The sequence below is a fragment of the Stenella coeruleoalba genome, assembly GCF_951394435.1.
Source record: "Stenella coeruleoalba genome assembly, chromosome: 15".
In the NCBI taxonomy this organism is placed as follows: domain Eukaryota; kingdom Metazoa; phylum Chordata; class Mammalia; order Artiodactyla; family Delphinidae; genus Stenella; species Stenella coeruleoalba.
In genome coordinates this window covers 48,361,897-48,374,153 of record NC_137161.1, presented here as the reverse complement: position 1 = coordinate 48,374,153, position 12,257 = coordinate 48,361,897, and the positions used below count along the sequence as shown (strand labels likewise).

At 59.3% G+C, this 12,257-nt stretch overlaps 1 protein-coding gene across 4 annotated transcripts in view; it reads right to left on the bottom strand.

Annotated features, from left to right (window-relative positions):
• RRBP1 (ribosome binding protein 1) overlaps positions 1-12,257 on the bottom strand; it is a 59,187-nt gene that overhangs the window by 21,909 nt on the left and 25,021 nt on the right. For 3 of the 4 annotated variants that reach the window (XM_079943787.1, XM_079943789.1, XM_079943788.1), the window contains exons 3-4: positions 1,903-2,051; positions 733-855 (exon numbers count right to left, since the gene is read on the bottom strand). In XM_079943787.1, the coding sequence (XP_079799913.1) occupies positions 733-855; positions 1,903-2,051 (272 nt within the window). The remainder of the gene's footprint in view (positions 1-732; positions 856-1,902; positions 2,052-12,257) is intronic. The other variant, XM_079943790.1, reaches the window with a different exon arrangement.

The following is a 12,257-nucleotide window of genomic DNA, read 5'->3' as shown; positions in this document are numbered from 1 at the left end:
GGGGAGGCCTCAGAGAGCGGCCTTCCCCTTCCGCCTCCTGGATGGAGCCTGACCAGGAGCGACCACGGCAAAGCCTCGTCTTCCGCTCCCGCCGCCCGTCCGTCCCCCACTGAACAAACCTTCCCATCTGGCCTAGAGCCGCAGCCGTCGCTCAGGACGAACTCTGAGGCCTCGTGAGCGAGCGACGCAGGCGCCCAGCCGTGTGGGATGTTCCGAGGCCCCAGCCGCCTCCCTGCGCCCGCTGTCCCGCGGAGGAAGCAGGGACAGGGCGAGGGCCACGCAGGGCGCGATGCTGGGAAGGACAGCTTAAACGGGAGGGACCAGCTTTCTGCAGGGGACCTGGACCTCCTCCTCACAAGGAGTGGCCATGTGCCGACCCCTCCTGAACGAGGCCCCCAGCCCGTCGGGGCAGCACGGGCCCTCGAGACCAGTGTTCACTGGGTACATACGTGTCACGTGCTGAACCACCACGGGACCGCTCCCCAGACAGCGGAGAAGGGGCAGCAGCCCCGCTAAGCCCTCGCCACGGCTTTCTGCTCCAATTCTCAAGAAAAGACCCTGGGACCCACCGTGCCCACCCTCCTCTCAGGGCATCACCCTAAAAAGACGGGGCCACAACCGCAGGGCCGGCTGTCCCCTCCAACCCGTGCGTTCCCAGTCCCGAGAGGGACCCCACTGTGCAGGGGTCCTCACGCAGCCACAGCCCCCGGGCCGACCCGGCGCCGGCCCTACCTTATTGAGCTCCCTCAGTTTGCTCTTGGCGGCGGCCGCGTCCTCCTGCTCTGTGGCCAGCAGCTTCTCCTTCTCTTCCAGCTGGCGTTTCAGAATCGCCACGGGGTCACCCTTCTGAGTGGCCTAGAGATGCCCACAGAGCCACGTTAATGGGGTGGCCAGACGCCTGGTTTGAGACTCACCCCGACCATCAGACCCGACCCAAAAGCAGAGCGGCGGCCTGACGGCACACACTTCTGGGGGCGGCCCCTGCCTCTGCCGCCCGGTTGGCCAGGCCTCGGGTCCAAAGCTCTGGACCCCTGGGGTAGTTGTGGGAGCATGGTTCTTCCCTAACCCCAGTCGATGGTGGCCAGGGCCTCTTCCCGGCCTGCTGGGGGCCGTCGGCCATCGTCCCTGGCTTGGTGCCCATCCCTCAGCTGCTGGGGGCGGCCTGCAGGCTGCCAGCTGAAGCCTGGAGGCCCGGGCACGGGGTGGGGGTGGGGGGTGGGTACCTGGGGACAGTGGCCTGAGCTGAGTTCAGGCCTCTCTTGTTGGAGGGGAGCGGCCACCTTGACCTCCGGCCACTTCAGGCCCAGAAGACGGCCCAACGCGCACTGAGCGAGGAGCTCCTGTGACCGCAGGGCCCGTCACCACTCAGCAAGGGCTGGGGCGGGGCGGGGGTGGGGGGTGACCCAGTGGCCTCAGGACACTCCCAACATCTCTCACCACTGAGGTGCCACAAAATCCTCCAGCAAAATTACCTACAATTCCAGCTGTTTAAGGAACAAACATGCCCCGCGGCACCTCCTGGGGCAGCTCGTGGCCACAAGCACCAGACAGAGAGAAACCAGGGAGACAAACACCCTCCTTCCTGAGCCCGAGCCCCGGCCACAAACCAGCGGATCCCAGCTCCTGGCCCCCCCGACGCCCCGCCCCGGCCCTTAACAGCCCTCCTGCTGCAGTGGCTGGGCTGCAGCTGAAGCAGAAGCATCTGCGGGTGATTCACGTAGCCCAACCTGGGGAAGGGCACAGAGTTGTGCCGAGAGGCAGGTGGAGGTGTTCCAGGAACACTCCGCGCAGCTTGTCAGGTCAGGTGCGGCCGGCCTGCGGGGCACCATCCAGGGGAGGCCGGGGCCCAAGACCAGGAAACCACTGCCACTCACTGGCCCCTGGGGTGGGGGGAGGGCCCACCTTATGCCACGTGTCCTGGACAACACCTGCTTTCTCAGACAGGATCTCGATGAGCCGCTGGGCCTCGCCCTCGCTGAACACCATGCTTCCGACCGTGGAGACCAGCGTCTTGTAGGGGAGGCAGAGCGGGCTGTCGGTCTCCGGGGGCCCTGCACAGAAGGGAAGGGGCAGGGACTCACACTCGGGCACCAGCCACCAAGCCCGTCACACCCCAGAGCAGCAGAGGCCAGTCAGAGCCGAGGTCTCTGTCTGGCTGCCCAAGGTCTGCGGGCCGAGTGCAGCGAGCCCACCCTGGGGTCTCAACTGGACTCAGCTCAGGTCCTGCTCAAAAACAGCAGCGGGGAAGGTCCCCAGGAAAGAAAGGCTGAGTATTCCTGGGCTGGAGGAGATGTCCCCCTACTTTTTCATCATCAAAGTGAGCAGACTTGGGCAAGGCATACTTTCCCATAGGTGCTTTTTTCCTTCCTTCTTTTCCCAGCAAACTGCCTAGGCCGGCTCTGGCCGTGCGCCACCCAGCGACGCTCACGCCCCTGCCAAGACTGAGCCCCACCGGCGGGGAGCAGGAGGCTGCCTCCCCGACGTCCTGGTTCAGACCCTCTATTTCCAGCCCTCCCTGGACGAAGCTTAAGGCAGGTTTCAGGACAGGGATGGCTGGGTTCGTCCAGAACAGGGCTGCCCGCTCGCTGGTCCATTAGTGCGTGACCTTGCTGGAGAACACAGAGCCATGTGCCAACAGCCAGCTGTCACTCCTGGACGCCCGACGCCCCCGCGATAGCTTCACTCTCACGCAGCCCCTCACACAGCCCCAAAGACACGAAAGGGTGAACAGAGACCCCCCCCCCCCCGTCTGGCAGCTCCTCGCGCTGAGCTCCCCAAACTGCCCACGAGCTGTGGAACGACAGGGCCCCAAACGAGCTGAAACAGAGCCAAGCGGCCGCCTGCAGCGGCACCTGCAGCCAAGCCCACCTCACTGAGGACAGCGAGGGGAAGGTTTCCATGGCAACCGAAATTCTCTGGCTTGTCACAATATTTTCACTCCCTAGTCACAATATTGTCATTACAAGTCAAAGCACTTAGCAGGATCCCCTAATAAAGGGGACGTGGCACGTGGCGAGCTGGTTGCTACGAGCACCTTCACTTTAGAACTTTCTACCCCGCGAAGCTCGGGAGTAAAAATAACCATGTTGGGCTTCCCTGGTGGCGCAGTAGTGGAGAGTCCGCCTGCCGATGCAGGGGACACGGGTTTGTGCCCCGGTCCGGGAGGATCCCACATGCCGCGAAGCGGCTGGGCCTGTGAGCCATGGCCGCTGAGCCTGCGCATCCGGAGCCTGTGCTCTGCAACGGGAGAGGCCACAACAGTGAGAGGCCCGCGTACCGCAAAAAAAACAAAAAAAAAAACCAAAAAAAAACAAAACCATGTTGACATTAAAGGCCTAGGAGCTTGAGGGTGTCATGAAAACTGGGAGGTGGGGGGAGGCCCTCTTCAACCTTCATTCTTTTCACTGAAATATGTACGTAAAATAATTTTAATGGTAAACTTCTGCACCCTAGAGAAAATTCAAGTACAGCTAAGCCAAAAGAGAAGGAACCACTCGGACGAAAACCTCACGGTCAGCAGTTTGGTCTCTGGGCTTCCTGCTCCGCCCCGTCGGCCTGCAGACCGATGTTTCTGCCAGGCTTTTTCAGAAGAGGGAGGTCGGCCAGTGTCAGACTGGGCAGGATGGCCTCCCTGAAGCTGGCCACTCAGATGTTTTCCTCTGCGGACCCAGAGATGCCTGCTCCTGCGCTGCCCCCAGCCATGCCGGCTGCCAGGCACCTGCCACGTGGCTAGTGGTGGGAACTGGGGTGGCTCCCAGGGGAGCACACACCAGATTGTGAAAACTTGGTATGGAAAAACAAAAGAATGTAAAATACCTGCAATGATTTTTTTATATTGATTGCATATTGAAATGATAGCATTTGGGGTAACTGGGTTAAATGAAATATATTAAAATGAATTCCACGTGTCTCTCATTTGCCTTTTGTAGTGTGGCTCACAGTGTATTTCCAGCCCTGGGGCCCCAAAGCACCGCCTGCTGAAGCCCTGGCAGCCCCGTCCCTGCAGAGGCCGCAGAGTGACCATCCTCCTAGGCCCCAGGGCCCCTGCTGCACTGCCCCCCACCCACCTGGGGGAGGGGACACAGACCTGGATGACACAGCTACGCTTCCCTATGGAATGCCGCATCCTTCACGGCCACTACCCCAGTGGTCTCACAGATGCATTCCCTCCAGGAGGGCCCTGTGCACAGAACGTTCCTGAGAGTATTCTGGGAGTGTCATTCTAACACACGTTTGTTAAAACTTTCTCATGTAATTATACTAAATTGTATTAGATGTCCTAGTGAACAAAGTCACAAAAACCTGTAACAAGTGGAACACCCCAAAGCTATGTAACGGCAGAACTTAACTCTCCTCGCCCACCCCCCACAGAAACTTCCACGGCCTTCTCCATCCTCATACAAACACTGCAGCATTAGTTTTAGAGTAGAGAGATATGACTTGACTTTATTTCATTAAGGTAAGAACGGCGCCATATTTATTCACCCCAAATCGGGGAAAGTAAAACTGAAAGAAAGGAAAGTTCTGGGAACCAGAACTCTGGGCCTCACGTGAGTGGCATTTATTTCTGGGTTTCAAGGCCCACGAGACGGGCACGCTGACCCATACACAAAGGACTGACGTGTCCTCTGGCAAAGGCTCGAAGGCTAGAAATAATCCTTGGGGTTGTGAAATCTTAAGGCCCTAAGAGAAACTTGTCAGAGACTCAACGTCTATTCTGTGAAGCCACAGGCTTCACAAGGACCACGTAGCAGTGAACTCCCGCGAGAGAGAAGCAGCCAAGGCTCCGCCCACGTAGGTGAGTCTGAAATTCCAGGTACGGCCGGGCCGGAGGCCTGGGGGAGGAACCAGGCAGCAGAAGGGCACAGCGGCCGGGGAGGGCCAGCGTCTCACTGCTCTGGAGTAACCCGGGCTCCTGCCTGGCTGGGGACACAGTGAGCACCCCAAGCGCTGTGCCCTGCAGGGACGGGGCAGCCTCCCCTGAGCGGGTGGCCTTGGCCATGGTCCTTTCCCTCCAGGTGACAGCTCCCACGGGGTCCAGGCCAGAACCCGCAGGGCTGCGGACGCATCGAGGAGAGCTAGAAACGAGACTGCTGTGTGCCATCTCCTGACCTTCAGTGCTGACAGCTAACTCAGTGAAAAAAACCACCACGGAGCTGAACACATCCACGGGCCAATTCCGATCTGCAGGTCATCCCTGCCCTTGGGCTGTGGGCACCCTGGTCAGAGCAAGGCCCCTGGAGCCAGGTGGTCTGGGCTTGAATCTTGGCTCAGCTCCCTCCCACCTGTGCATCCTTGGGCAAGCAACTTCACCTCTCTGAGCCTGTTTCCTCATCTGTCAAATGCGGGCAACGGCAATGTGCTGGGCACAGGGTAAGCACGGCAGAACCGATCAACAGGGCCAGGAGCACCCCACACCCTGACCCCTCCTTGGGCGGACAGCGCCCCAGTGAGGAACTTGGGTGGGGAGGCAGGGGGTGAAGCAACTCTGCCTTCCTCTGCCCCCGCAGCTGGCGCTCACGCCCCCGTGGACAGAGCACTGGGGCCCACGGCCCCTGCTCGCACCACTGTCTTTGCACACGAGGTCAAGCGGGCAGCACATTTAGGGAAATGAGGGGCCCTCTGCCTCCCTGGGCTCTGAGCGGAGAAGCACTCAGCGCTTGTATAACGTGCCTCAAACTCCCAAACTACGCTCCCTTTCGTGACCACGCCGGGAGGCTTAATCACCTAAAATTAGACCTGTCCTGCAAAAAGGGCTGAGGAGTCTCCCCTCTCACCGTCGACAGTGGGGTCTCAGCCACCAGGGACTTGGCGCTGTTTCAGCAGCAGCCCCTCCAGGTCCGGGCCCTGGAAGCCCTGCCTGCTCGTGCCTGGCTCAGCCAAGCGACAGGGGGCGTCAGAACAGCTGCAGGGACTGCACGCACACAGCTGTGATCGAGGGAGTTACTGCCAGGCCCTGGCACGGGCGTCAAGAGCTCCAGCTCCACTCCAGCTGCTGCTGCAGGTGCCTGGAAGCCCTGTGCAGATGGTCTCCAGACATGAAGTATGCACCTACTGTGTACCCCACAGTCTGCAAAATCCTGGAAAGGCCTGTGGGACTCCCAGCTGGGAGAGGGGAGGAGACCCCGGACACGGAATCAGGCAGCAGAGCCACAGGGCACCTGGGGAAGCAGCCACGGCAGCAACACCGGCGAGGCTTCTAACGCAGGAGGTGCTTGAGCCAAACACTACCAGGTGGAGAGCAGGAAGGGGAGGGAGTGGCAGGGATGACCCGAGGCTGGTGGAGCAGAGGCAGGTGGCACTGGCATGGGTCCCGGGGATCCGGGCTTCACCTCATGGGCAAAGGGGCAGTGCCTCAGAGTGAGCAACGTTTGCACTTGAGGACACCTGGGGGCCAAGGCTGGAGGCAGGTCAGGGAGGAGCCCAGGGCCGGGGCTGAGAGCACCCAGGAAGCGGGGTGGCGGTGACAACCTAGGGCTTGACAGCAGACACGGGTGGGGTCCTGGAGACCGGACGAGAACTCCAACAGCAAAGACGCTCACATCCCAGGGAGTGTCCAAACCGGTTCTGAACGCCTCCGCTCACACACACAGGTGCAGGCCGAACGGCAGCTGCTGGCTCGGGACCCTGCAGGGGCACCACCCCAACAGTGTGGGTGGGGGACCTGCACGCTCCCCCCAACAGGAAGCCAGACCCCAGCCTCGGGAAGCCCCCCAGGACATTCCCCAATCACCTGAGCCAAACTCAGGTCAAAGGCCAGGGCCCCAGGAAGGGCCCCTGCGCCTCCTGGAAGCCCAGCACTTCCCAAGCAATCGTCAGATTCAGAAACAGAGCCAAGCCCCCGACTCCTGCTGACCCCAAGTCCAGAGGGCGGCCACCGTGTCCAGAAACAAGGAACCTGGGCCACACCCCCAGCTGCACGTTCACGGACAGTGGCCGTGTAGGGTCCTCCCGAGTCTTCGGGAAAGCGACCCTTCGAGGCCCGTGACGGAAGATCCACCAAGTGTGTCAAGAGCTGGAGCTGCAGCTCCTGCCGCCCTCACAGCTGCTGGTCTGCACCACGGCGGTCCTGGGCAGCACACACGCGGCCGACCCCAAGCCCGGCTCAGGCTGAAGCCCAGCACTGCCCAGGGCTTCCGGCTCCCAACAGGGTGCAGGCCTCAGACCAGCGGCTGCACTGGACCCTGGCAATGGCGTTTTAAGTGCACTGGAGCAAAGGACAAATAATGTCAAGAGCAACCCTACCTGGGGCCTTTGAATCAGGCCTTTTCATTTGGCTGGAGAAAAAAGTAATCTCTTGACAAGCTGGGAGATTGGACACATAATGACATCTAATGGAGTTTTTAAAAAATCCTATAAATTGAATGACTGTATTTTTCTCTTTATACTTTTGCTTTTCCCCCCAAATTTTAACAAAATCAATTTTAAATCTGAAAAAAGAACTAAAACACATCACAGTATTTCTTAAAGAAATACAACCCCTGGAGGGCCTTTGCACAAGCTCCTTCCTCGGGCCTGAGGGGACCAGGAGGTCTGACCTACTGCCTGCAGGAAGGACGGGGGACGTACAACCTCAGCCTCCTGCCCTGGCAGTGACGGGAGCCACAGTGCCACCCTGTTTAAGAGGAGTGAACGGAGAGCCCTGGAAGAACATCTTCCAGCAGGTTCTCTGAGATGTGACACCAGACTCGCTTCCCCAGGGGATGTTTTGTTCTTTCAAAAAGAAGAAAGGGAAAAGTTGAGTTTGAAGAACTTACACAGAAAGTGAAAAAAATCTCAGGAGCTCTGCAGTTTTCTTCAGAGCTTCAGACCCCGAGAAACTGAGTTAAGTTCAAAAGAGAGGCTCAAACGTAATCTCCACACCCCACCTCTGTGCCTCGGCCTGTGCAGGAGGGGCAGCTGCTGGTGGTTGAGCCTGGGCGGGGGCAGGCGGAGACCCAGGCCCGGGGTCCCAACTCTCCCTTCTGGGAAGTCCTGAAACAGAGCTGAGCTTTGGTTTCTGCTGTCCTAAAACAGGTAAAAATACAAACCCACCTTAAAGGAAGTTGGGGGATAAATGCACAGAAAGAGCCCCTCCCCACACACCAGGCTGGAGCACAGTGGGGCCGGTTCCCCGGGACCCCGGCCTCAGGCACAGCAGCCCGCGGGGGGTGGGGACAGCAGGAGGCAGGGGTACAGCTACTGTCCAGTCACACGGCTCAAGATGAGGCCCTGTGGGCCACAGACACCCCGACTGAAGGTCTCCTGGTGGGTCTGGCCCCTGTCCTGTTACATTACAGGACACGACCCTATTCCTGCATCTCCCGGGGTCCAGCAGCGGCAGGAGGCCTCTCACAGCACGGAGCTGACACCCCTAGGATGCCGCCAGGTCCCGGGTGCAGGAACTACCTTTCTCTCTCACCTGACCTCAGTCACCACCATCTGCTGGGTGCCCAGGGGCTGGGGCAGCCCAAGAAGCACTGGCCACTTCCCTTCCTCAACCTGCGCCCCCGAAGGAGCAGTTCTCTCTGCGGCTCAGAGGATGCTCAGGGCCCTGAGGTCAGGGCCCTGAGGTCAGGGCTGGGCTCCCTCCTGGCGCCCGAAGGGGTGGGACCTCCACTTTGGTACGAGGAGGGCCTGTTTCTCCAACTCACAGACAAAGAATAGAGTTTTGGTTTCTCTTCCATTAACAAGAATACGTGTGACAGAAAAACTGGAAAATGCAGAAGGGTGAAGGGAAGAAAATAAAATTCACCTACAGTCCTCCCCGCAAAGATGGCTCTTCTGCCCCGTGGACCTGTGAGCGCATCGGACTCAGCCGTCGTGGGATCGTGCGGGCCGGTCTGAGGGTAGGTACCTCCACCTCCTGGAGGCTGGCTGGGCCCTGACGTGATGGCCTCTGGCCCCTGGTAGATGGCACGCGTCCATGTTAAGGGCCAGGGTCTGGCATGATGCTGGGCACAGAGTCCAAGAGGAGGGCCCCCCGGCCTCAGCCTTGCTCGGCAGTGATGCCCGCAAACCAAGCCCCCGTGGCAGCATGAGTCCCAGGGCTTGGGCCCAACTCAGTTTCCAGAAGGTGCCTCCTGTCCGGCCCAAGTCTGGGCATCCAGTTCCCCAGGCCTGGCCCGCACTGTGTTTGCGTGGACTCCCTTCCAGGAGCTGAGGAACGGCCCTGCCGAGAAGGTCCCAAACCACCCCCATGTCCGCTTGCTTCCTGGGCAAGAAGCGTGCTTTCCTTATGAACATGAATACTCGCCGCGGTGGCCCTCGGAGAACAAACCAGCAGAGGCCTGGACGGTGCAGCCGACTCGGAAGCTTCCGTTCTGGAAGTTTCCACTTCGTTATGATTCCGTGAATCCCCTCTTCTTCAGACACTGGGAAAAGAATCCGTGCTTCTGTTTCAAAACCAAGTGTTTTCTCGTAGTCCATACCTGGGCTCCTGACGGCCCTGAAATCGCCCCCATCTCCACGGGGCCACGTGAGCACCGAGGTCAGGTTGGGGGGGCGCTCACGTGGGCCCATCACCGCGGGAACCGTCCGCTGCACCAGGCCTCCAGAGGGTAAGGCAGATAGAGCTTGTCTTCCTAAATTAAAAAAGCACCCGCCTTTGGACTTAGCAGTTACCTATCTAGGAATTTACGTTATAGAGATACTCACCCAGTGATACATGTACGCCACTGTAGCATTAATTTCAGCAGCAAAAGAATGGCACACTGCTTCGTGGCATTTAAGTAAATGACGTTATGGTCACGCCGTGGGCTACAATGCAGCTGAAAGCGGCAGCCCCAGGGCGTACTGAGGAATAAAGGAGGCAAGTCCGTCTCTGCAACGCAGGCCCGCTGCGTGTGCCGTGTGATGAGCGGGGCATCGCCGGGGGCCCCCCGGGAGGTCGGCGGTGGCTGCGATGGAGTGGAGAGGAAGACTCTCAATTCTTACCTTCCACGCTTCCATACTGTATGAATTTTGTTTGCTGGAAGCACGCATTTACACAATAAATTTAAGAAAGGATTAGGAAGGTGGGTGTCCATGTCAAGTCTGGTCAGACCTGTCACACAGCCTCAATTTGCTCCTGTAGGAAGATCAGATCAGAAGTTCCGGAATAGCTCCAACTCGGGCCTGCGGAAGCGTGTCCTGTGCCCGCTCTCCTCTGGGGCTCCTGTCAGCGGAGGCCCTGCTGGGACAACCGGGTGTCAGGACAACTGCGGGAGCCACCCCAGCTCCAGGGCTGCTCTTGCTGATGCCACGTGTGTGGGCTAGCCACAGGCTCTGGGAGCTCTCTCACGGTTTCCGTGATGCGGGGCGACGGGGAGCTCACTCCCACCCACTCAGGACACAGACAGAACAAAGACGGAGGAACTCCTGACGCCACCACAGGGCTGCAAAGACAAGTCCATTTTCACGGGGCCTCCTGCAAGGTGACCCAAGAGGCCCCCTCATTCCCGATGGCTCTTGTTTAGAAAAGCTTTGTCCAGTAGAACCTTCTGTGCTGATGGAGATGGTCTTCATCTGCACTGTCCAAACAGGTAGCCACTGGCCCTGTGGAACTACTGAGACCTTGAGTGCGGTTTTCACTCTGACCTTTTGATTGATTTGAATGTTAACTGGCCCCACGTGACCAGCAGCTCCCGTACTGGTCAGCGCAGCCCCAGAACCTAGCTCTCTGGTGCCAACGGTTAAACCTCGTGGCCCTGGACCCTCCCCTGCCCGAGCCCGGGTCCCTTCCCCCAAGCTCCCTCCCCGGCCTGCTCCGCACCAGCGACACAGACCCCCCCCAGCCATCTCCCTCATCCCCGCGGCATGGTCATCAGGACACCTCACCCCCCAAGGCATTCACACCTCCAGGCCCCTGAGTTTCTGGATGCCCAGGGCCAGCCAGCCAGTGGGGATCTGTCCACAGTTCCCTCGAGGGTATACCCGTGGCCCTGAAGAAATGGAGTGTGCAGCCCCCAAACCGACTGAGTCCTGGCTGGCAGGCAAGGAGGTCAAGGGCAGGCAGCCGGGGGTCAAGGGAGGAGCACGGAACACGAGGTGTAACTAAGTGAAGGGAACGCGGCCTGCTTCTCACTGGGCAGTGCGGCCACAGGGGCCAAAAGCTCGATGTGAGTCAGATGAACGGGACCCCAAGCTCCACAAACAAGCTGTGACTGCAAGGGCAGTGGGGGCCGGTTCCATGAGCCACGGGAAAGGCCGAGCCACCCGTCCACACCCGTCCTCGCACCCTCAACCACCATGGCTGTGGCGGACATGGCTCAGCGGGGAATGCGGGGCAGTCAGAGCGACAGGTTCACTCTGCCCTTGGGAAGCGGTCCTTCACAGGCGCAGCTGCAAGGCTGCTCGAAGCCAAGCCCTTACAGAAAGAGCCCACCTCCCTTTCCTGCCCCCACCCTCAGGAGACTCGGGGCCCTGACCATCACTGCAACAGCACCGGCATCTCCGGGAGCCGCTTAGACATGCAGCACCTCGGGCCTCACTGGGAACCACTGAGTCTTTATCTTAACAAGACCCTGCACGTCAAAGCCTGAGAAGCCCTGCCCTGGGGGGATCTCCACGGAGACGGTGGGGGTGGGGTGGGAGGGCAGCGGCGGACAGGGGCCTGCATCCACTTCGAGGGTCCACCAACCGTGGGAAAATGGGGGAAAGCACACGGGGCACGTCCAGGAAAATGAAAAACCGCAAGCACATCCCCCACATTTCCAACTCTTCAGAGTTGAAGACAAGCAATTCACCGCTCAAGTGTCACATCACCCGCAGGCCACCGGTGTGGCTGCGCTCTCTCTGCGGCCTGTCCGTGTGCTACGTGGCTGGCCGTGTGGCCCAGCGCCCCACCCTTTGTGATTTTCTCCCTGCAACCTCAGAGTCACGGCCTCCTGCCACGAGTTGATCAGTACTAATTTCGGCCATCTTTCCTATTTTCTAGGGTTTGATTTCTTTTTACGTTAACTCCAATATGATACACACCTGACATTTTCACAGGGACTAAGCAGACCCTTCCAAACCTTAAACATCCTGCCTAGGATCACTGCCTTGACCTGTCCCCTCCCCGCCCTGAAGCGCAGGTGAGATACAGTCTAGTTAGGACCACTCTCTTCCCTGACCTGCTGGCCTCACTCCAGCACCCTACTGTAATTACAATAGTTTGGGACTGTGTTCACACATCAGACAGAACCGGCCTTCCAATAGCCACTTAAAAGGCTATTCAGTATTCTTACTTATTCTTCCCTCCAGGGGGGACTTTTAAGCCCACTGAAATTTTGGCAGGAAGAATAATAAACTACTAA